This window comes from Chiloscyllium plagiosum, unplaced genomic scaffold, assembly GCF_037043375.1.
Source record: "Chiloscyllium plagiosum isolate Xiang-an unplaced genomic scaffold, Cpla_swu_hap1 HiC_scaffold_10, whole genome shotgun sequence".
In the NCBI taxonomy this organism is placed as follows: Eukaryota; Metazoa; Chordata; class Chondrichthyes; order Orectolobiformes; family Hemiscylliidae; genus Chiloscyllium; species Chiloscyllium plagiosum.
This window is the reverse complement of record NW_028270148.1, coordinates 31,677,226-31,701,216: the sequence shown is the minus strand read 5'-3', so window position 1 is coordinate 31,701,216 and position 23,991 is coordinate 31,677,226. Positions and strand designations below refer to the sequence as shown.

At 42.9% G+C, this 23,991-nt stretch overlaps 1 protein-coding gene across 1 annotated transcript in view; it reads left to right on the top strand.

Annotated features, from left to right (window-relative positions):
• Positions 1 to 23,991, top strand: part of LOC122552714 (calpain-2 catalytic subunit-like) — an 81,517-nt gene that overhangs the window by 18,700 nt on the left and 38,826 nt on the right. Inside the window, exons 3-6 of the mRNA XM_087991256.1 lie at positions 17,523 to 17,641; positions 18,295 to 18,428; positions 19,990 to 20,158; positions 22,930 to 23,013. Coding sequence (XP_087847382.1) covers positions 17,523 to 17,641; positions 18,295 to 18,428; positions 19,990 to 20,158; positions 22,930 to 23,013 — 506 coding nt within the window. The remainder of the gene's footprint in view (positions 1 to 17,522; positions 17,642 to 18,294; positions 18,429 to 19,989; positions 20,159 to 22,929; positions 23,014 to 23,991) is intronic.

Here is a 23,991-nt window from a genome sequence, read left to right as displayed (position 1 = left end):
TGCCTCTCCAAATGCATATAAATCCTATCTCTCAGAATCAGCTCTAACAAGTTACCCATCAGTAATGTCAGACTCACCATAGAGTCATAGAGGGGTACAGCATGGAAACAGACCCTTCGGTCCAACCCGTCCATGCCGACCAGATATCCCAACCCAATCTAGTCCCACCTGCCAGCACCCGGCCCATATCACTCCAAACCATTCCTATTCATATACCCATCCAAATGCCTCTTAAATGTTGCAATTGTACCAGCCTCCACCACTTCCTCTGGCAGCTCGTTCCATACACATACCACTGTGTGAAAAAGTTGCCCCGTAGGTTTCTTTTATATCTTTCCCCTCTCACCCTAAACCTATGCCCTCTAGTTCTGGACTCCCTGACCCCAGGGAAAAGACTTTGCCTATTTACCCTATCCATGCCCTTCATAATTTTGTAAACCTCTATAAGGTCACCCCTCAGCCTCCGACGTCCCAGGGAAAACAGCCCCAGCCTGTTCAGCCTCTCCCTATAGCTCAAATCCTCCAACCCTGGCAACATCCTTGTAAATCTTTTCTGAACCCTTTCAAGTTTCACAACATCTTTCTGATAGGAAGAAGACCAGAATTGCACACAATATTCCAACAGTGGCCTAACCATTGTCCTGTACAGCCGCAACATGACCTCCCAACTCCTGTACTCAATATTCTGACCAATAAAGAAAAGCATACCAAACGCCTTCTGTCCTTACAGCCTTTCTTAAATAAAAGTATAACATTAGCTACTGTCCAGTCCTCCAGCACCTCACTCATGGCTATAGATGATACAAATATCTCTATTATTAGTTAGTGATGATCATTCGAAGTATATCCTTCACTGCCTATTAATGAACTTTCCAAAACAGCCATGTCTCTGGAGCAGTTGTGAACACATGAAACAGTGTTCTGAATAAAATGAGTTCACAATAAGAGCTTTGAAATTCAACTCCCAGTAGCAAAGTACACATTTTTGGTTAGTGCGTCAGTGGAGAGAAAAAATCTCTACACCATGAAAAGATGTTTGTACATTTTTATTTTAAATGCGGTTCACAATCGATCATATACAGAGAAATGTACAGCGGGTGGGGACAGTAGGAAGACCCATACGCCCTCACCAATGGAAAGGAAGTTTATTCAGTTCTCTCAAGCCCGACTCTCAGGTATAACTGGTTAACATTGGGAATTCTGCACCCTCGGGTGGGAGGTGGTCCTACCCCTGAGAGTTTCCAACCACACCAGAGTGCAGTGGGGGCACAGCCAGTGTTGTAGGTGAGAGCTGAAAGAGGGCTCTGACTCTCCTGATAAGGTCCTTAGCAAGGTTTCACAGCAATCCTCCAGCCCAGAGAGGGAGCAAGATTCTGTAGGACAGACAGTATAGAAGGAGGGGTAGGATAACATCTTTGGGGTGCCCCTGATGTACCTGGTGCCCTCTGAATGAGATTCCCCCTTCCTCCATGCCTTTGTTCACATAGACATTTAAAAACAGCCCAACTACTCCTATCTGACTGCCACACCCACCATATTCAGATGAAGGCAGCATATTATCTATTCAGCTTTTAATCAGCACAGTTTATCCTTTGTTTAAAATTTACAAATGGTGGGTGGGGTACTGATATGAGTACCCTCTCTGTACAATGGGAGTGAGCAGGAACATGGTGAGCTGGACATCTGACTTATTTTTACATGAAACACTTGCTATGGAAAACACACACGGCCCACGATAAAATGAAAAAGTGCTTAAAATTAAAATATCATGCATCCTGCAAATTAACCAGTTCTTTTTCTGTCTTTCTGGTCTGGATTTGAGTCTGAAGATGGAAGAGGTGAGGCACACAGGCCCGAGGCCTGATTATATTACACATTGTTACCGATCTGGTTTTTCAGTACAACTTAAAATTCCAATCCTGACCTATCCTTAGTAAGTTCTTGAACAGCTGTCATTTAAAAAGAGAACTTATTTAATTGTACCTCTAGTTCAGATAGAAACAAGTGAAACTTGAGATGTACAAGAGGCTAGACAGGAGCTTGGTTTGGATGATTAAGCACAGTTTGAGTTCCAGATATTTCATGTATTATATTTGCATTTTCAAAAAATTCCAAATCTACTCCTGTAAAATTTTAATGTGACACACAAGCATATGCAATCTTCCATGTTCCTTTAATTTCTAGGATAGCACCTTCAGTCCTGAACAATTGACCACAACTTATTCTTTTGCACAGTACTGAGTGAATTTGTGTACAGGTCCCACCACTTGCATTGGAAGCACTGACAATGCAGTTTATCTCCTACATGAGGAGTTAAATTGCTGGTACTTCCTCAAACATTAACTTTACATTCACAATATCCCAGAATCGCCAGTATGCAGTGTGTGAATTAACAAACTTTGTTTAGGCCATAAATACAAAAGCAAAGTATCATGGACAACAGAAATCTGAAATAAAAACTGAGAATGCTGGAAATGCAGGTCTAGCACTATATGGGGAGAGAGGGAAAGGGCTAATATTTCAGACTGGTTCTGATGATAGGTAACTGATAGTTTCTCTCTCCCCCGATGCTGCCAGAACTGCTAAGTGTTTCTAGCATTCTGATTTTATTTATTTAAGATTAGATTACTTACTTAGATTAGATTAGATTACTTACAGTGTGGAAACAGGCCCTTCGGCCCAACAAGTCCACACCTCCCCGCCGAAGCGCAACCCACCCATACCCCCTACATTTACCCCTTACCTAACACTACGGGCAATTTAGCATGGCCAATTCACCTGACTTAGATTAGATTACTTACAGTGTGGAAACAGGCCCTTCGGCCCAACAAGTCCACACCGACCCGCCGAAGCGCAACCCACCCATACCCCTACATTTACCCCTTTAACCTAACACTACGGGCAATTTAGCATGGCCAATTCACCTGACCCGCACATCTTTGTGACTGTGGGAGGAAACCGGAGCACCCGGAGGAAACCCACGCAGACACGGGGAGAATGTGCAAACTCCACACAGTCAGTCGCCTGAGTCGGGAAATGAACCCGGGTCTCTGGCGCTGTGAGGCAGCAGTGCTAACCACTGTGCCACCGTGCCGCCCACTATCTTTGGACTGTGGGAGGAAACCGGAGCACCCGGAGGAAACCCACACAGACACGGGGAGAACATGCAAACTCCACACGGTCAGTCGCCTGAGGCGGGAATTGAACCCGGGTCTCTGGCGCTGTGAGGGAGCAGTGCTAACCACTGTGCCACCGTGCCGCCCACATTTAAGCCATGCTTTAATTTTCTTTGAAATGTCAACTGAAAGTTAACGTCTGATTTCTTGATCGAGTATGTAGTTGGACCATCCTTTACTTTTTTGCACAATAGTATGTGTCAATGCAATCTAATCCGTGCCTGCACTGTAATTTTCTGCTGGTAGTCATCAAACCTTTCCACCTTTCTTAGTGTGCCCTGGGGAAGAGCATATCGCAAACCACCTCAGTGTTAAAATCTCAACTGTAACCAGCATCAACCGGGTTTACCTAGGCCTTGAATGAAGATTTTCTTTGTGCAAAATGAGACCCTCAGTTGTGGAAAGGTTTCTGTCTCCAATGCTACCCATCAAAGGGATTTAAATTGGGTTTGTCAATTAAGTGCTGGGGGCCAATGAGGAATACATCTCCTATATTTTGAAGCCAATGAAAAGACGCTTCCTGAATCTCCCTCACACTCCTCTTTCTGTCGGGATTGGAATTTTGATGCATTTCGGTGAGTTGGCACTGTCTAAATCAGTGACAATAAATTTTGGGGTTCTGCTTCCAAGTCAAGCTGGTTCACCTTTGGCAGCTCATACTCCTGTTTTCTTTTTGAGGCCAGTGTTTTGAGCTGGGCTTCTCGTTTCCCCCCTTTGCAGCAAAGTATACAACAGCAAATTAGATGTTAAACTGCAACCTGACACTTATGACGTTGGGATAAACTGCCAAGGCCAGTAACCATAGCAACCTATAAAGGTGTGACCAGCTGATTGTGCCGAGAGTAGGCTTTTTCTTATGATGTGTGCAAGCAGGACTTTGTTTCTCAGATGCTGGGAAAGAGCAAGCGAGAGAGGATTCATATAACAGCTTTTGTGAAGGTGGAATGAACAATTACAACATGAAATGAGAAAAATGGAAAGTCAGGCTGAATATTGTGTATTTTAAATAACATCTTTCCCACTTGTGCAACTTGGCTTTTGCAGAACTGTGAGATGATCTGACCTGCTAGTCATCTCTCATAAGCTGAACAAAGGAAGGCACTTATGAGATTGGATTATGGTTTGAACACTGGAAGGGAATCTGCTACCTACAGAAGTATAATAGCCAGTTCCTGTCCATTTTAAACATGCGGTTAGAATTTTCAAGATTTAATGTTGCTGACAGAACTTTGAATGCATCAAGCAGCTTATCAGTAAATGCACTGCCTGTGATATTCCTTCCATTTGAAATTAATGGATGGAAAGTTGCTATAGCCTTCCTAAATTTTCCAGTAAGTTTCCAGTAAATTTTCTGTGTGGTAACGCAAGGCCTGAAGAAATGGTATGCTTCATACCTAGTGCATTTTTCAACATTCAGATATCCATGCTGCAATATAACTGTGGAGTAAATTGAAAATTGTGGTGATTACGTTAATTGTGGTAAAATTTGAAAATTCTAAGAAAAAGGAAGCTTGCTGCTGCAGTTGAAATCAGTTCGAAGCAGATATGAGCATATGATGCAAACAGGTTATTGACCTAGACCTTGTGGTTAGGATATGGGGAACCTCTTACAAGCATCTGTCAAAAATACACATAAACTTAGACATGAAAACAACAAATGCTGGAGATCACAGCAGGTCAGGAAGCATCCTTGGAAAGACAGCAAGCTAACGTTTTGAGTCTAGAAGACTTCTTCAGAGCTGAAGTGAAGCGTGGAGGAAGCAGCATTTATGCTATAGTTTGGGGGGAGGGTGGACGGTTGTGGTGGTCGTGGTGGGGATTGTGGGTGTGTAGGGTGCTGGTGGAGAAAGTATATTCCTAAGGTATATTAAATGACGGAAATCCTGCTAGACTTGAAAGGACAATAAGTGGGATGGGAGAGAGGAGGACATGATAACAAGCTAAAAGAAAAAAAAAAGAAATGGTTCACAATTTGAAGGGGTTGAACTCCATGTTAAGTCCAGAAGACTGTAAAGTGCCTAGTCTGAAGATGAGATGTTGTTCTTCCAGTTTGTGCTGTGATTCACTGGAACACTGCAGCTTGCTGAGGACAGACATGAGGACATGCGAGCATATCGGGGTCCTGTTTGCACACAGATCTGAGATGTCCACAAAGTGGTCACCCAGTCTGCGTTTGGTTTCTCCAATGTAGAGTAGGCCACATTAGGTACAGTGAATACAATACACAAGATTGGAGAAGGTACAGGCGAAATGCTGCTTCACCTGGAAAGACTGTTTTGGCCCTTCGATAGTGAGCAGGGAAGAGGGGAAGAGGCAGGTGATGCATCCTCTGCAGTTACATGGGAAGACGCCGTGGGAAAGGGGAGGGAGTGGTGTTAGCCGTTGATGAATGGACTAGGGTGTCCTGGAGGGAACAATATCTGCAAAATGTAGACAGGGAGTCTGGGGAAGATGTGTTTATTGGTGGCGTTCTGCTGGAGTTGTCTGAAATAGCAGAGAATGATCCTTTCTATACAGAGGTCGGTGAGATGAAAAGTGAGACCCAGGGGGACCTGATTATGCTGTTGTGAGTGATGGGATGGGTACAAGGGTGGAAACACAGGTGATTGGTGGAATGCGGTTCAAGGCCCTGTCAACCACAGTGGGTGGGAAATCACAGTTATGGAAGAAGGAAGCCATGTCAGCAGCGCTGTTTTGGAGGGAGGCGGCATCTGAACAGATGGCGAAGGAACTGGGAGAATGGGATGGAGTCCTTACAGGATGTGGGGTCTGATGAGCTGTAGTGAAGGTTGTTATGGGAAACAGTGGCTTTGTAATGGATCGCAGTGGACAGTTTATTCACTAAAATGGAGACAGACAGGTCAAGGAAACAAACGGAGGTGTCAGAAATGGACAATGTGAAAATTACAGAAGGGTGGAAATTGGAGGCAAAGTTTTCAAGGTCCTGGGACAGCATGAAGCGGCACTGAAGAAGTTGTCAATGTACTGAAAGAAAGGTTATAGGTAGGGGCCAGTGTAAGACTGGAGCCAGGATTGTTCAACATATTCCATAAAGAGGCAGGCATAATTGGGAGCCATGCAGGTGCCCATAGCCACTCCTTTGACTTGGAAGAAGTGAAATGGATTAATGGAGAAATTGTTCAGTAAGAGAACAAGTTCAGCCAGGTGGAGGAGAGTGGGGATTGTTCAGGCCTCTGGTTGAGAAAGAAGCCGAGAGCTCGCAGACTGACCTGAGTGGGATAAATTTGGTCCAATTTGGGCAAATTGGCCTTGGTAGGAAACCTACCCACTTCTTGCCATTAAGTTCTGGGTGAGAAGGTCCACAGGTGTCCTTCTTAACTCACGCCTGTTATGCAACCTGGAGGGAGCCAGGAATATGGATGGTGGTGAAGGGTGGGGCTTCTGAAAGCCACTCCCACTGCCTTTACACATGTGAGTGTCTCCAAACAACAGTTTTCCATTACATTAAATGAAAGAATTTCATGAGCAAGTCAGGACAGGTAAACTGTAGCCTGAAGACATGCTTAATGTAATTTGACAAATAAACTGATGCAAGGAATTGAGATTCTTGTTTATAACAAGGCTCTCAATGGGAAGCTCTTCACACTTTTGCACTCATTCTAATGAATTAAAATTGCAATAATTTTTAGAAGAATTTCTGTTGAGCTGATTATGTAAATAGGTATGGCAAAAGCAAAGTTAATAGTAGTAAGTGTGGCATGCATAATGTGGACATATTTCAACTGGCTCATTATTGCACTTCTGGTTGGACTTGTGTCTTACCCCCTCCCTAAATTTGTGTTCATCAAAAACTCACTCTTCATATTGTCAAGTTGGGTTCATCGATCGTCTCTGTGTACTTGGCTAATGTTAGTTTCCAGTTGAGCTACATACAGATTCAAAATGCTTTCACATTCCGTCACAGCCTCACTCCTTCCTCCCTCTGTAAACTGTACAACCTGGTGATCTTCCAAGGTACTTGAGCTCCTCCATTTCTCTCCTCTTGCACATTTGCAATTTTAACCATTCTACCGTTGACAACTGTGTCTTTAGCTGTCAAGGGTCTAGTCCTGAAATCTCACCCCCGTCACCAAGTTGTAGGAAAGCAACCCTCAAGTTAAATACCACTCGGGCTTTTAACTGGATAGCAAGTTGATGGCCAATCAGTGGCCGACAGCTCTATTGAAAGGTAGCACCAATGGGGAGGCAATGGTTACTGCTGATACACTGCATCCAACTGAGCCCTTGTAATGCCACTGGATCCCAGGTCACAGGTATTTAATGCTGGAGCAGCAAGAGCAGGTGGGTATGTTGCTCATTCATTCCGTTTCCCTCAATCAGACGCTAAGTACCGTTGAAGGAGGGAATCTCTGTCCACTCCTTAAAGCCCCCAACTAACTACATTCCTCTTGGGAGGCCACATGATCTGCTGCTGGGCTGGTACTAGTGGTGGCAGCATTGAGGCCTTTTAGTGGGTTTTTTCCCAAAGATGTAATTGGGTTGGATGCAGGTAAGCAATGTGGTCTGCACATGCCACTTGCTCACTCACCTGATTAAACTGCTCACTCACTACTAAGTTTGTCACAGAAGAGAGTTTTAAATTCTGCTTCAGAGTCAATTTAATACACTTCATGTCATTTGGCGGAATATCTATTTTTTTCAAACCAATTTTACTGGTCAGTAGGACTGTTAAAGAGACTTAGTGACCATTGGGCAGGAAGCAACAGACGAGGATAGAACCGTGATCATCCACGATTTGGCTTAAGAAGCATAACTCTTTAGATACCATATGGTCAAAATCAGCGAGTATAAAATACAAAGAAGCAAATGGAGGAAACATTAAAAGGAGAATGAGTGGGCATGTGGTGATTGAGGGACACAAGAATTGAACTGAAAATGTGTTGCTGGAAAAGCGCAGCAGGTCAGGCAGCATCCAAGGAACAGGAGAATTTTCAGCTCTGATCTCCAGCCTCTGCAGCCCTCACTTTCACACAAGAATTGAAGAAAGGGTAAGATTTGTAAAGATAATTCGCAGTGCTAGATGGTGTATTGCTTTCCAAGTGGACGTCATGAAGTCAGCAACTGCAGGGTTGAAAGACTGGTGCAGAAAGGAGGGTTTTGGCTTGCTGGAGAATGTGATCACTTTGGTCGCCAGGATGGGAGAGGCACTAGTGTTCCTGTAGATCAGGTAAATATAGAAGTGGCAACAGACTTGAATTAATTGGGTCAAAAATATGTTAAAATCTTTGAGAGAAAGTGAGGGCTGTAGATGCTGGAGATCAGAACTGAAAATGTGTTGCTGGAAAAGCGTTCCTGAAGAAGGGCTTATGCCCGAAACGTCGATTCTCCTGTTCCTTGGATGCTGCCTGACCTGCTGCGCTTTTCCAGCAACACATTTTCAGCTCAAAAATATGTTAACCAAGATGAGCAGGTTGGGTACAGAAGTCCAAATAAGTGTTCCCTTTTTGATTTTACATGGCATAATAAGAAAATTAAGCAAGTTAGAAGCACAATGATTGATACATTAGACACTACAGAGACAGCTGGCTTAAAGATAGATTTAGAGTGATACACTTCATGCCCTCTGAACTTTCAACAGACCTGGAATTGATTATAAAAGGAAGGGGTAGAGCATAATAGACACAATAGCAGCAGTAAAAAGGATTTTGTTGATCAGGAAACAAAATTAAGGGAAAGCAAAACTTGCAACACACAATAGGGAGTTGTCTACATACCTAACCAACTACTGAGAATAATGGTGTAATGGGTTGGATAGATAAATATAGACAATGGGGAAGGGTATAGCATAGACAATGTGGTTATAAAGGGTGTTTTAAATTCATGCAAACTGGGAAAACTACTTGAGTACAAAATGAGCGAGAATGAATTTCACATTCCACCTACTTCTCAACTCCAGTTACGTGGAGAAAGTGAGGACTGCAGATGCTGGAAATCAGAGTCAAAAAGTGTGTTGCTGGAAAAGCACAGCAGGTCAGGCAGCATCCAAGGAGCAGGAGAGTCGATGTTTTGGGCATAAGCCCTTCATGAGGAATGCTGTATCCTGATAAAAGGCTTATGCCTGAAACGTTGATTCTCCAGCTCCTCAGATGCTGCCCGACCTGCTGTGCTTTTCCAGCGCCACACCTTTTAACTCCAGTTACCTATCCATCCTGACTAAACTGAAGGAACGTTTAATTATCACGCAGGCATGTGGGTAAGATCATCAGGGTGATTGGCCAGATGGGCGAGTACCAAACTACACCAACCTTGGCAGTAGGATACCTGAGTAGTTTTAATGCCAGGTTGTCCGCATATACTAAATAACCACTGATGACCCAATTCCACAGGACAAGAACAGAACTTTGACAACCAGAAACTGTGATAGAAGTTTATAAAATTATGAGGGCAGAGTTAAGGTGAATAGTCAAGGCCTTTTTACAAGGGTAGAAGAGTCTAAAACTAGAGGACATACATTTAAGGTGATAGGGGAAAGATTTAAAAGGAACCTGAGGGGCAACGTTTTCATTTAGATGGTCTATAGATACATTTCCTTCAGTCTCTTCTCTCCTTGGATGCTGAATGTCTGTTTTTGAAGATTTCTGGAATCTGCTGTTTAATTGTTGACATTGACACTGCAGTACGTTGTTTTACAGTAGCCATTTTAAAAATAGTTCTGTTCATAATCTTTTTTTTCAGAAGCTCATATTAATGGATGATCACATTAGAAATCTCAATGTGTACACTTTGGCCAATGCAACAAAGACAAAAAGCAGTTCTGCTTACTGATGTATGTGGAATAAAAACAGGAAGTGGGTGAACAAACCTGATCTGAAAGAAGGAGAAGGTTGAGTTCTAGTTTACACCCAAAATGCTAATATACTTTTGTATTTCATGTATTGATTAATCTGCTGCGCATTTCCTGCTTTTTTTCCTTTTGGCATTTGTGGTTCTGTTGCATCACCTCACCTTTTCTAAACACAAATATAGATTGAATTAGTTTGATGAATGTAAATCATGAAATGGGTGAATGATAAACCGGTTTGACCAGGTGCAAACAAAAGAGGACATGAATAACTTTGTATTTGCAAAGGCAAACTACTTCATTTGACTTCTCTTTATGTTAAAAAAACTGAAACTGATCTTGTCTGTATTCGTTAGTTCTGTCATTTCAATTCACAATCAAATGATGCTGTGATAATTAGCTTCATATCGAGCTAGAAATCCATCTCTCTGGCATGCAAGCTCATTCTGAGTGCACTGGGGCCTACTGTGGTATATGAACCAAAGAGAAGAATCAGTTTGAAGTTTAGTTTACAAAATAGTCTTGAAGTTCAAATGGAAATTCGGAAATAAGTTAGAACTGTTTTTTAAAGTCATAACAGGTTTATACTCTAGAGGACAAGATGCATGAGGATAAAATGATTACAGGGTGGAAACTCAGTTTCGCAGGTGCTGAATTTGTCAGTGATTTTGTGGTTTCCTACAGATTGCAATCTGTACTTCGGACAGATTGATCCTTTCCAGTTTCCCAGACACTTCTCTACCATTGCTTGGGAGGATCCACAGGTCAGCCATATGCTTTGCCCATTCTTAGCAATTAAGAACATAGTCTGGCTACAGTTAGAATCAAAATGATAGTTGTTTTCATAGCAGCATTTTAAGTTTGCCACTAGTATGTTGCTTCTAGAGATGGAGAGCAATTGCCTTCCCTATGCATTAGTGATAGCTTTATCACAATACACAAACTCCACGATCACACTCACATCAGGCTTTGGTCCTGTCAGACTCTGTCTGTACTGTGCGTTGGACAGTTTGGAGTTCGCAAGATTGGGACTGAAGCAGATAGTGGAAATGTTAGGGCCTAATGTAAAGGTGTGAATAAGGATTCTGTTGCTACTGTTGTTCAGGTGTGTGTGTGTGTGTCGGGGGGAGGGGGCAGTGGGCGGGTGGTTGGTATTAAGTATTAGAAATACAAACAAGTGACCTTCATAATAAACAGGTGTTGCCCATCTCTGAGAGACAACAGTATATACATAGACAGAGATACACTTACAGCTCTATAAAACCCAATTAGTTTATTAAGTACTTAAATGATGTTTTTAACTATGAGAGATGTCTCCATCACTGTCTTTCACTACCCTGGGTTCTGTAACGAACCTGAAACATTGTTAGCTGGGAGAGTTGGCAACTGGCCAGGCTGGAACTTTTCTTGACATCTTCACCATGCCTCCTGACAGAGGGTATCTCCTGCATTGTTAATCTTTGAAGTTCTGCTGAAAGCTAATTTCCTCAGGCTCTGTACACCTAGGTGTCTGTGCTAAGTGCATGCCTTATTTGGAATTATTTATGCACATTACCAATCCTGAACATTTTGTCCATGTGCATGCCTTATTTGGAAGAGACAGCAGTTACTGATTTCCTGCAATCGTAGCTCTTTAAAAACCTGAATGAATTAGCGTAATTCCTCTCACATTACAGCCCACTGTAAAGTGTTTTAGAAGCATAGAGACGTAATGCATGGAAACAGACCATTCGGTCCAACTCGTCCACGCTGACCAGATATCCTAACCTACTGTAGTCCCAAATGCCAGCACTTGGCCCATATCCCTCAAAACCTTTCCTATTCATTTACCCATCCAGATCCCTTTTAAATCTTGTAATTGTACCAGCCTCCACCACCTCCTCTGGCAGTTCATTTCTTATCGATTTCTGTTATCTTCAGCCTTATCCAACACAAGATAAGGATTTCAAAACATAGCTATGAGTTGAACAAACTGGCAAGGTCTCAGTTTAGGAGGTAAAAACAATGACTGCAGATGCTGGAAACCAGATTCTGGATTAGTGGTGCTGGAAGAGCACAGCAGTTCAGGCAGCATCCAAGGAGCTTCGAAATTGACATTTCGGGCAAAAGCCCTTCATCAGGAATAAAGGCAGTGAGCCTGAAGCGTGGAGAGATAAGCTGGAGGAGGGTGGGGGTGGGGAGAAAGTAGCATAGAGTACAATGGGTGAGTGAGGGAGGGGATGAAGGTGATAGGTCAGGGAGGAGAGGGTGGAGCGGATAGGTGGAAAAGGAGATAGGCAGGTAGGACAAGTCATGGAGACAGTGCTGAGCTAGAAGTTTGGAACTAGGGTGAGGTGGGGGAAGGGGAAATGAGGAAACTGTTGAAGTCCACATTGATGCCCTGGGGTTGAAGTGTTCCGAGGCGGAAGATGAGGCGTTCTTCCTCCAGGTGTCTGGTGGTGAGGGAGCGGCGGTGAAGGAGGCCCAGGACCTCCATGTCCTCGGCAGAGTGGGAGGGGGAGTTGAAATGTTGGGCCATGGGGTGGTGTGGTTGATTGATATCATTTATTGTATCCATTGCTCCCGATGCGGTCTCCTCTACATTGGGGAGACTGGACGCCTCCTAGCACACCGCTTTAGGGAACATCTCCGGGACACCTGCACCAATCAACCACACCGCCCCGTGGCCCAACATTTCAATTCCCCCTCCCACTCTGCCGAGGACATGGAGGTCCTGGGCCTCCTTCACCACCGCTCCCTCACCACCAGATGCCTGGAGGAAGAACACCTCATCTTCCGCCTCGGAACACTTCAACCCCAGGGCATCAATATGGACTTCAACAGTTTCCTCATTCACCCTTCCCCCACCTCACCCTAGTTCCAAACTTCCAGCTCAGCACTGTCCCCATGACTTGTCCGGACTTGTCCTACCTGCCTATCTCCTTTTCCACCTATCCACTCCACCCTCTCCTCCCTGACCTATCACCTTTATCTCCTCCCCCACTCACCCATTGTACTCTATGCTACTTTCTCCCCACCCCCACCCTCCTCTAGCTTATCTCTCCATGCTTCAGGCTCACTGCCTTTATTCCTGAAGAAGGGCTTTTGCCCGAAACGTCGATTTCGCTGCTCCTTGGATGCTGCCTGAACTGCTGTGCTCTTCCAGCACCACTAATCCAAGGTCTCAGTTTAGCCTGGGCAAGAAGTCAAGGAGAAGAAGAAATCCATTTGCTCAGAGTCAAAATGATGGCTTTGGTGAGCGAGAGGTGGATGTCCCTACCATACCCATTTTTCAGAAAGATCTGAAAGCAGCATTTAGCTAAGGAATTGTGGGCAGAGTGCATTCAAGGGGTGGCATGGTGGCTCAGTGGTTAGCACTGCTGCCTCACAGCGCCAGGATCCCAGGTTTGATTCCAATCTCGGGTGACTGTCTGTGTGGAGTTTGCACATTCTCCCTGTGTCTGCGTGGGTTTCCTCTGGGTGCTCCGGTTTCCTCCAACAGTCCAAAGATGTGCAGGTCAGGTGAATTGGCCATGCTAAATTGCCCATAGTGTTAGGTGCATTAGTCAGAGGGAAATGGGTCTGGGTGGGTTTCTCTTTGGAGGGTTGGTGTGGACTGGTTGGGCCGAAGGGCCTGTTTCCACACTGTAGGGAATCGAATCTAATCTAAAAAACTCTGGAGTTGACAATGATGGAGGTTAAGGGAAGTCAATTGTGTACATTGCAACAAGTTAGAGTGGAACAGCATTAAGGGCAGCACTATTGAGAAGAGGCTGTGAGCGAACATAGAATGATTGACACAGCTGCAGAGTCCCAGGGAAGTTAGGTTTAGGTGTTGGCAAATAGTGGTGATGGTGAAGCTGAAAGGGAAATGGGCAATGCCACCCAAAAAAGCCACAAACAAAGCAAAACAAATTTTAGCAAGAAGAATCACAGCAGGAAAGCAGGCGTAACTTTGGGAAAGCAATCAATTTTCAAAGTAGGGTCATGAACTTAGCAAAAAGATGCAAGGGATAACAGCTCAAACCAGCAAACATCGACACTCTTGCATAAATTCTATTATTTGGCAAAATTTCACCATAGGCTGAATTTTAAAGGTTGGGCTGAATTATCCTTGGGAAGGAAAGCATGCGGGTGGATCTGTATGTTAAGGGTGCTATGTTACTTGTACCATTCCTGCTGCCAGCCCACTTCCTCCACCATGATGTTATGAGCAGTAGAGGAGGCTTCCATTGGGTTGCCTGCCCATGGCCTACTTATAACCCCCATGAAATGGTTTAATGCCGAATTAAGGATTTCATTTCACCCTAATTTTGGGAGCAGTAGAAGAGTCCAGAGCTCAATCTGATGTGACTGGCAGGATGAAGTCCAGCTGTCTGCTGGCCAGTGAAACTATTTTTTAGGGACATTTATAGATAATTCCTGCCAACACCCCTAGTGCTAATTCCCTTTCGCATCTTGGCCTCCATCATCCATCTTTGTACCCCGTCATACTTGTCCAATATGTGTCACAATCCAACCTCCCCCCCCATGACCTGTGCCTGGCTCCAGGTGTACCTGAATGACAGAATCTAGTGCAGAATGCTGCCTTCTTGATTTCCCACAGTACTGTCATTGGCCACTGCTTATGTCGATGCCGCCATCATGCAGTGATGGTAATGTCTGACTGGCTGGTAGTTATAATAGATGGAACTTCCTCCTGGACATGGTTGGAAATCATGCATCATCCTAATTGAAGGATAAAGTGGGTAAGCCAGCAAGGCAGATGTTCACATTGGAGAGTGGGACCTTTCTCAGGAGTAGAGTAGAACAGAATGACATAGAATAGTGTGGAAACAGGCCATTAGGCCCAACAAGTCCATACTGACCCTCCAAAGAGTATCCCATAATGCACCTAACTTACACGTGCCTGAACTCTATGGCAGTTTGGTATGGCCAGTTCACCTAACCTGCACATCTTTGGACCATGGGAGGAAACCAGATCACCCAGATGAAACCCCACAGACATGGGAAAAATGTGCAAACTCCACACAGACTGTCACTGGAGCCTGGAATCGAGCCAGGGTCCCTGGCACTGTGACGCAGCAGTGCTAGTCACTGAGCCACCGTGCTGCCCTATATAGTCTGTCTGACAACACTTTAACTCCCCCTCCCACAGTAGGGCAGCACTTTCCTTATGTCTGCATGGGGCTCCTCTGGATGCTCTGGTTTCCTCCCACAGTCCAAAGATATGCTGGTTAAATGTATTGCATTAGGTGGTAAATGCAGTGTTATACTTTAGGGAGGTGAGTCTGGGTTGCTGTTTGAAAGATTGCCGAATGGCCTGCCTCTATTTCATAGGGATTCTATGAAATAATCCAGCCACATTTCTCAGACCTGAGAAGAAGGTCACATTTCTCTCTGATACAGTTGGTGTACAACCCAGCCAAACTAGGGTGGAAAACGAGAGCCTGAAGACATGCCAGTTGATAGTTTCTGCAACGTTTTTCAAAAATGTGTATTTGAGCTTGACAGAAGTGAGGTATTTTGTGCAAACATAGAATCATTGGTATCCCTATCTCTCAGGCACCAATGGGTAGAACTTGTTTGAAAAAAGTCATTATCTGCTGTAACAAATTTGTGATGAAAACTTCATTATTACACTAGAAGAATATGTGAACGCCACACAGACAAATCAAACCTGGCTGCCTAGCACTGTGAGGAACAGTGCCAACCACTGAGGCAGAATTTAAAGGTTTTGCAAACAGAGTGGAATTCTTGAAGTGCTGTACCTATTAGACGGAAAGCTAGAAAATAGGATCAGGCTTGATGGCTGGATATGATGGGCTGAATGGCCTTCTTCCCTAATTCAGATGTATCCAATACTGTGAATATGTGATTGTATGCAGGATTTTCCAAAATTCCTGATCCTGTCATTCAACCCTCCTGCTACTTCTGTCTTTCTTTTCTGCCTTTTTAAAAAGTCTGCTATATTTAATGATGAAGATGGGAATTAGATGTTTATTTTCAACGCATTAAATAGAAATCATTGAAGGTTCAGACCAGTTGAAATGTGTGACTGCCTAAACCATTAGTGCAAAAAACATGTCTCAGTATTGACATAGGATGTTTATTAGTGTAGGTTTGGGCAACACTGAGTTTCCTAAATAGGGGGAGACTTTAAAAGTTCCATATCAATAGACAGTCTTTTACTCTGTTCCCTTCTTGGAAGGATTTCCAGCTCACACGAAAGGGAAGCAGTTTAGTGCCTTTTGGCTCAAGGGTTTTCTCTGAACAGTATTTAGACTTAAGCAGTCTATTTACATTGGAACCTATTTGTTGTACTCAGTGTGACACTGGGTTTCATTTATAATATTGATCTGCTCCTCACCAACTCTGCCTCCTCATAGCTGCACTCCACTATCCCCAGTTTTAGTTCTAATCTTTGGAGTTGAGTCCACACTACACCATCAAATGAGTCTGCCTGACTCCCTTTCTGATCTCCTCAAAGTATAGTTTATTTAACTCTGGCCATCTCTCCGAATAGTTCCATTTTGCTATCCATTTCTCCTCTGCAAACTATTTATAGAGTATTTCCTACATTAAGCCACTACATGAGTTAGAATTGTCACTGTAACTGGAGCCTCTCACGTGTTATGGAAACAGGATGCTTTCAGGTTCAACAGTGTTCAGTTCCAGGATCTCAGTTTGAAATACTTTTAAAACATTATTTTCTTGCTCACAGCACCCTGCTCAGTGTGTGTGTGAGCCTCCAGAGCTAACTTTATATATTTAATGAAATGAATGGAACTGCCCAGGTCTGGCAGCTGTCCAGCCCGGGAACACTCCCACTGAAAGTGCGCTTGTATCAGTACATTCACATTATCACATTCTGGCATCCATTTGGTTTGTGCTGATTTCCAAAGAATGAAAGAATGTTTGGTATCTTCCAAAGTTCTTGACAATGAGGTTGAATGAGTAAAAGCAAGAGTTACAGCATTATAGACTGCTTCTCCAACCAGCGCTTTCTCAAGAATACTTCTTATTGGGAACACAGGTTGGAGCACAAACCTCTGGACTTTATTATTTTGAAATATAATTGTTGCTTTTGATACATGACCAGATGAGGGAAAGATCACCAAACTGAACTTGTTTCTGCACAAGGACTTTTAAGACTTACCTTATGCTGTGGTCATGTCTTCTCTTCAGACAAGCTGTGGTTGTGTGCTCAGTACATATGAGATGCTGTTTACACAAGCAATATTAAAGCCCTCATAACCAGTTGAATAGATGGTTAGTAATGAGCTTATTGATGTGAGGAAGCGGAATATTGCTGAAACTTCCATTTCAATTTTCTAAGGAGAGCTAGTTTTGTAAAGATGCTCAAGGAATGCTTCCTTTCTTGTGCCATCCCCGCCTCCCCCTTCAGCCCAGAGGTTTTAATCACACTGTTCCAAATGCTTCAACCTTTCTCTCCAGAACTTTGGAATAAACAAACCTGACACCTGAATGCATCTAATCTGCACTGATTGGGGAAACATGAACGTGAAATGACTCTCTGGTTTCCTCTTGGTTTTCTTTTACAGGTGATTGCTGGCTTCTGGCTGCCATTGCCTCGCTGACCCTGAATCATGAGGTTCTTTGCAAGGTTGTTCCCAGTGGACAAGAATTTGAATCTGATTATGCTGGAATCTTCCATTTCCAGGTAAGCACTGCTAATTTTACATTTTGCTGAGAGGCAGAGTGAAGGACAATGAAAGGAATTCTGTTTCTAAGTGAACGAGTTAAGAGAGCCTTATCTTAAGAGAGCGATAAGAGAGCATATACATGAAGGGGGCAGGTGAAAGGGCAAAGACTGTGTGCAAGGGCTAAGGGATGAGGAAGAGATAAGAAGGGTGACTGAATGAGGGAAACAAGGACTGAGAAATCACATTGAGAGGAAGTGAAAATTGGGGCCATACATCTTCAGGAGTGCAGTGAATGTAGTAGTTAGAACACAGAAGCCTATAAGCCAAACAATTGGTTACTATTTATCTTCTAAATGAACAATAGATCTAATATCTGTGTACTTTGTTTCAATATCCTTTTGTTCCCCTTATATCAATGGCACTCATAATGGATCTCTTCATCTTACAGTAGAGTTTCATCAATGTTGTTCCCTTTGATCATTTTAAACATGAGGGAAAACTCTTCTACTGGGAAAAGCAGTTCCAACTGGCACACTTAGATGCAGAATTTTGAAAGTTCTGAGAGCAGTTGAAACTGACAGAATGTAATTATTATTTAGATTGTTAGGCCATGTTGAGTGATGTGAGCTCGATTCCTGCAGTGTGCTAACCCCTTGATGTTCGTGTTCAGTTCTGGCAGTACGGCGAATGGGTAGATGTGGTGATTGATGACAGGCTGCCCACAAAGGATGATCAGCTGATGTTTGTGCACTCAGCTTCTGGAAATGAGTTTTGGAGTGCCCTGCTGGAGAAAGCCTACTCAAAGTAAGTTAATTATGGCCATTTTCTGGTTCTTTGTGTGGATGTGGAAATAGTGGTTTCACTGTTAACAGCTATTGATTTGTTCATTTACTCTTGATGTTTGTGTAACTCTTTTCTCCTGGGAAGTGGGTAAATGCATCTCTAGCTTAGAGCCGTTGGAAGATGACCATTTTGGATTGTAACCAACTCTATCGATCAGAACACAAGGGTGTCCACTCAAGGTGGGACTTTATTTTGCTGTTATATTTGCCTGACCCTGATGAAAACATTGGAACCCAATTGCAATTTTAACTTAAGGGTTTGAATGAGAAGCTGCAATGGCACTCTCATTAACTTGAGATATATCAGAAGGGTAAAAACAATGACTGCAGATGCTGGAAACCAGATTCTGGATCAATGGTGCTGGAAGAACACAGCAGTTCAGGCAGCATCCGAGGAGCTTCAGCAAAATCGACGTTTCGGGCAAAAGCCCTTCATCAAGAATAAAGGCAGAGAGCCTGAAGAGTGGAGAGATAAGCTAGGGGAGGGTGGGGGTGGGGAGAGAGTAGCATAGAGTACAATAGGTGAGTGGGGGAGGAGATGAAGGTGATAGGTCAGGGAGGAGAGGGTGGAGTGGATAGGTGGAAAAGGAGCTAGGCAGGTCGGACAAGTCCGGACAAGTCAAGGGGACTGGAAGTTAAAAACTAGGATGAGGTGGGGGAAGGGGAAATGAGGAAGCTGTTGAATTTCCCCTTCCCCCACCTCATCCTAGTTTCTAACTTCCAGTCCCCTTGACTTGTCCGGACTTGTCTGACCTGCCTAGCTTCTTTTCCACCTATCCACTCCACCCTCTCCTCCCTGACCTATCACCTTCATCTCCTCCCCCACTCACCCATTGTTCTCTATGCTACTCTCTCCCCACTCCCACCCTCCCCTAGCTTATCTCTCCACGCTTCAGGCTCTCTGCCTTTATTCCTGATGAAGAGCTTTTGCCCGAAACGTCAATTTTGCTGAAGCTCCTCGGATGCTGCCTGAATTGCTGTGCTCTTCCAGCACCATTGATCCATATATCAGAAGGGGCCTAATCATGTCCAACAGAAATATCATAGAATAGAATCCCTACAGTGTGTAAACAGGCCATTTGGCCCAATGAGCCCACACTGACCCTCTGAAGAGTCACCAACCCAGACCCATTCCCCCTATCCTATTATTCTACATTTACCCCGACTAATGCGCCTAATCAACACATCCAGGAACACTATGGGCAATTTAGCATGGTCAGCTCGCCTAACCTTAATTATAAATTTCCTTCTAAGAAGGGGGTCAGGAGAAGGTGTTCCTCTGGATCCAGAACTGAAATCCTTTATCTTTTTGTTGTGGATTCTCCTGTACTCCATCTGACTGTTAACCCTACAAAGACGTTACATGATCTATTAATGGTAGCCTTTGGGTATGTGATTGCCCTGCTGCGTTTTGCTGAATTTCACTTTCTCCAGTTGAATACTACTGTCAGATATGGGGCTGAAATGTGCCAATAGATTCTTAATGGATTAATTGGATTAATTGCGATGTCCCCATTTCCCAGGTTAAATGGATCATATGAAGCACTCTCTGGAGGATCCACCACTGAAGGGTTTGAAGATTTTACAGGAGGTATTTCCGAGTGGTATGAATTAGACAAAGCACCAAGCAACCTCTTTAAAATCATTCAAAAGGCACTAAGATGCGGCTCACTCCTCGGCTGTTCAATTAATGTGAGTCTCTAATTAATCCAAAATATCATTAGAACTCCGCACTCCTAGGTACGATGAAGACTCAAAGAGCAATTGTGATTGGAAGTCCGATAGGGGACTGTAAGGGTTTTTCTCCAGGACGGTATGCTGCCTCCCTGGAACAGCCAGTGCTAATGGGTGATATTTCTACCAATAACGTAAGGAGAAAAAGGGAAATGATCCTACAATCAGTGTTTAAGAAGCTACGTAGAAAATGAGCAGGCAGGACCTCAAATGTAACAACCTGATTAATTCCCAGCACTACATGCAAGTGTGTAAAGAATTAGGAAAGACAGCATATGAATGCATGGCCGGATAGAGAGATAGTGCTGAACGGAGGGCTTTAATTTCTTGAGATCTCAGTATCAGTTCTTACGGAGGGTTGGAACATGTACAGGCACGATCAGTTGCACTTAAATAAAATCAGGACCAACTTTCCCTATAAGCTCCATGCATGCAGATTAGTGTGGCAATACATGGCTTCTGCTTCCAGGAGCTGCTCCTGCGCATGAACCTTGGAGATCTGTGCAGTGAAAACAAATTAGAGGGAACGTTGACAAGACCAATTTGATTGGCTATGGAAAAGGGCAAAGAACAATTCCAAGTAAGAATAATTGACTGGAGGATAGCCAGCTTCAATGTGTTAAGAATGGATCTAGCATAGATAAAATGGAATCCAAGATTAGCAGGCAAAATTTAAATTGCCTTTAGAAAAGACATAATTCAAATGCTACCAAGGTATATTCCTCTGAAGGGGAAAGACAGGGCAAACAAAAACAAAGCTCCCTGAATGAAAAAAGGGAGAAATGTTAAGATGGAGCAGAAAACGTCTGCTCACAACAGATATCAAGTGGGAATTACATTTGAGAACTAAGCTGAATATGAAAGCTTCTGAGGAGAATTGAACAAGAAAATAAGAGAAACAAAGAAAAAAGACTGCAACTAACATAAAAGGGAATCCAAAAACCATTTATGGACATATTAACAATAAAAGGGTAGTAAGAACAGAAGAGGCCAATTAGGGACAAAAAATGAGATCTATGCATGAAGGGAAGGCATATTGCTGAGGTTTCGAATTATTATTTGGCAGCAGCATCTCTCTTGTCGAAGCTTGCTGGATATTTAAATCACGGAACATAGCATCTACTTCGGAGAAAAAGGGGGTTTTGTTGTATTTTGCCTGACTACCCTGCACTGCAGGGAACCTGTTAGCTTTCAGGTAATTCTGAATTTCTGAAGCAGCCGTGATTGGAAGTTCATTTCAGAAATGTAGCAGGTAAACTAAGATAATACTTGAACTTTGTCCGATGTATTCTTGACTTAATCTGTGAGGCAAAATTTCCTGAATGTTCTTCAGCATAGAACATCAAATATATAAAAATAAACAGAATAACACATAACAGAGCCAGAGTCTAATTCTGTTGAATATGTTAAATGGGTGGGTGTGTGATGGGATATGCTCGGTTACCTGTGCAATCCTCCCAAACAGTTTGCCTCTACGTGCTGCATCTAAATGTTCCTTTACATCTAAGGACACTCAGAAACTTCTGCCTCAATGTGCACTTAGCTGCTGATCCCAAAAACTATCCACTTCCACAGATATTGATTAAATTCAATTAAATATTCTGATTATCATCTCCATTGGAGAGCTTCCAATTTTTTACTTTGTTTCAGTGACAATTTATTTTCTTTTATGGGCATGAGTGAACATCCTTCACAGCTCAGCATTACATGTGAATGTATGGTCCGACACTCTGTGGGTCTAATAGGAATTGTAGGATAGGGTAGACTTCACTTCTGGTAAGCCAATCACATTCCCCTAAATCTGTTTCCATTTAGTGAAAACCAGTATTCTGATAAAGTGAATGCAATTTGCTCAGGGATAAGGATTCAGCCTGGTGACTAGGCTATAAATGCATGATTCAACAACAAAGTACACATTTAGACCAGAAATAAAAACAAAATATTGCAGAAGCTCAGCAGGTCTGGCAGCATCGGAGGAAAGAGAAAAAGAGTTATCATTTTGAGTCTCGGATGACTTCTTCAGAATATTGTTGAAGGAGATTCATTGAACCTAAAATGTTAACTGTTTCTCTCTCCACAGATGTTGCCAGACCTGCTGAGCTTCTCCAGCACCTTCTGTGTTTTATTTCAGAATGCCAGCATCCACAATATTTCGCCTTTTTATTATGTTTTAGGCTGCTATAATTCAGTTAAAACAGATAAAGATTTTAATTTCTTTTTTGCAATATTTTTGCCTTTGATTCTGAGACTTGGTGGTATTTATACCATTTAAATAGTTGGTATTTGTGTAACCTGCAAGCCTTAGTAACAATCTCCAAGTTAACTGAACTGCATGCTGCTTTGGATCCCTGTGCCGTTGCTGTCTTATTGCACTCCTGTTCTCTCCTTTCTAATTATTTTCTAGGATTCCAAGACTGAAGATTTCCTTGCCTACTGCACTGTTCCTTCCATTCTATAATCTACAAACCTTTGAAGCTCTGCTTTAGCATCAGATACTAACTTTATGATTTACTTCACCTTCTCCTACACCTCTTCATTTGGTAATGTAGTAGAGTATGAATCTTAGTTTTTACAGATTCTCAAATGCATAATTCTATATTTGATAAAGTTTTATGTTCCATTTAAAAATATTAAATAACATAGAAGTTATGTATTGTAGTGACTAAAGCTATTTTTATCAATGATAATCTGACTTTTGACTATTTAACACTGATACTCTTGTTCATTAGATCACCAGTGCAGCAGAGACTGAAGCAATTACTTCCCAACAGTTGGTCAAGGGCCATGCTTATTCTGTTACCGGAGCAGAAACAGTAAGTGTCAAATAGTCAGTTTTTAATTTCTCCAAAATATGTCATGTTATCTAAAAGGGTGATGTTGTTTCTCTGTGGCATCTGCCAAATGCAACATATAATGAATTCTCCAACTTTTTTTCTTTCTCTCTTTATTCTTGCTGTACAGCTGGTTGTACAGGTGCATTAAGCGTTTGATACCCGGCCCATTGCCTGACATAGTCATTCATGCCTGTGCCTTTAAATCTCAAATGTCTGGTATTTGATCTCCATTTGCCACAGGACCTGTTCGGCTGCTAATCTGCTCAAACATTCATTCACCTTTCAATGTCCCTAGCAGAACCCTTATTTTCTTCCACCTTGGTCAGTTTACCAATTCTCAGTTACAAATGGCATAGACTTGAACATTGTGGAACACAGTTGGTTTAGCCTTTTATTGCCACATCGGGCTGAACCATTCAGCAAGTTCATCCTGAAATGCAAGATAAACCCAGCTTACTTCCTCTCCACCAACTTGATAAACTCTTTTTTTTGGCTGATAACTATACGCTGATCTCCAAAAGCAACTGTTCATTTGCCACTCTGTCACTCTTTTCACCTTATGCACAAAGCTTTGCCCAGGTGTTCCCGAACCCCAGCCTGAATCTACATCCTGTTTGAGACCACAGACCAAGATTCAATCCCAATGATTAATATACTCAATGAATTTAACATTTTCTATAGGGATCTGGACAATAATCTAATAAAATCAAACTTTCTAACAGCAAACTCTGATGTAGAGAGGTGCTCATGGTGACTACTGCAGCAGGCTAATTGCAGTTGAGATTTGTTATAATAACTTCACAACAAAGAAACTTAAAACTCAATGAGTTAATCAGGAGTAGGATGCTTTTCGTCATTTATATAAATGATTTGGATGTGAACATAGGAGGGTATAGTTAGTAAGTTTGCGGATGACACCAAAATTGGAGGTGTGGTGGACAGCAAAGAAGGTTACCT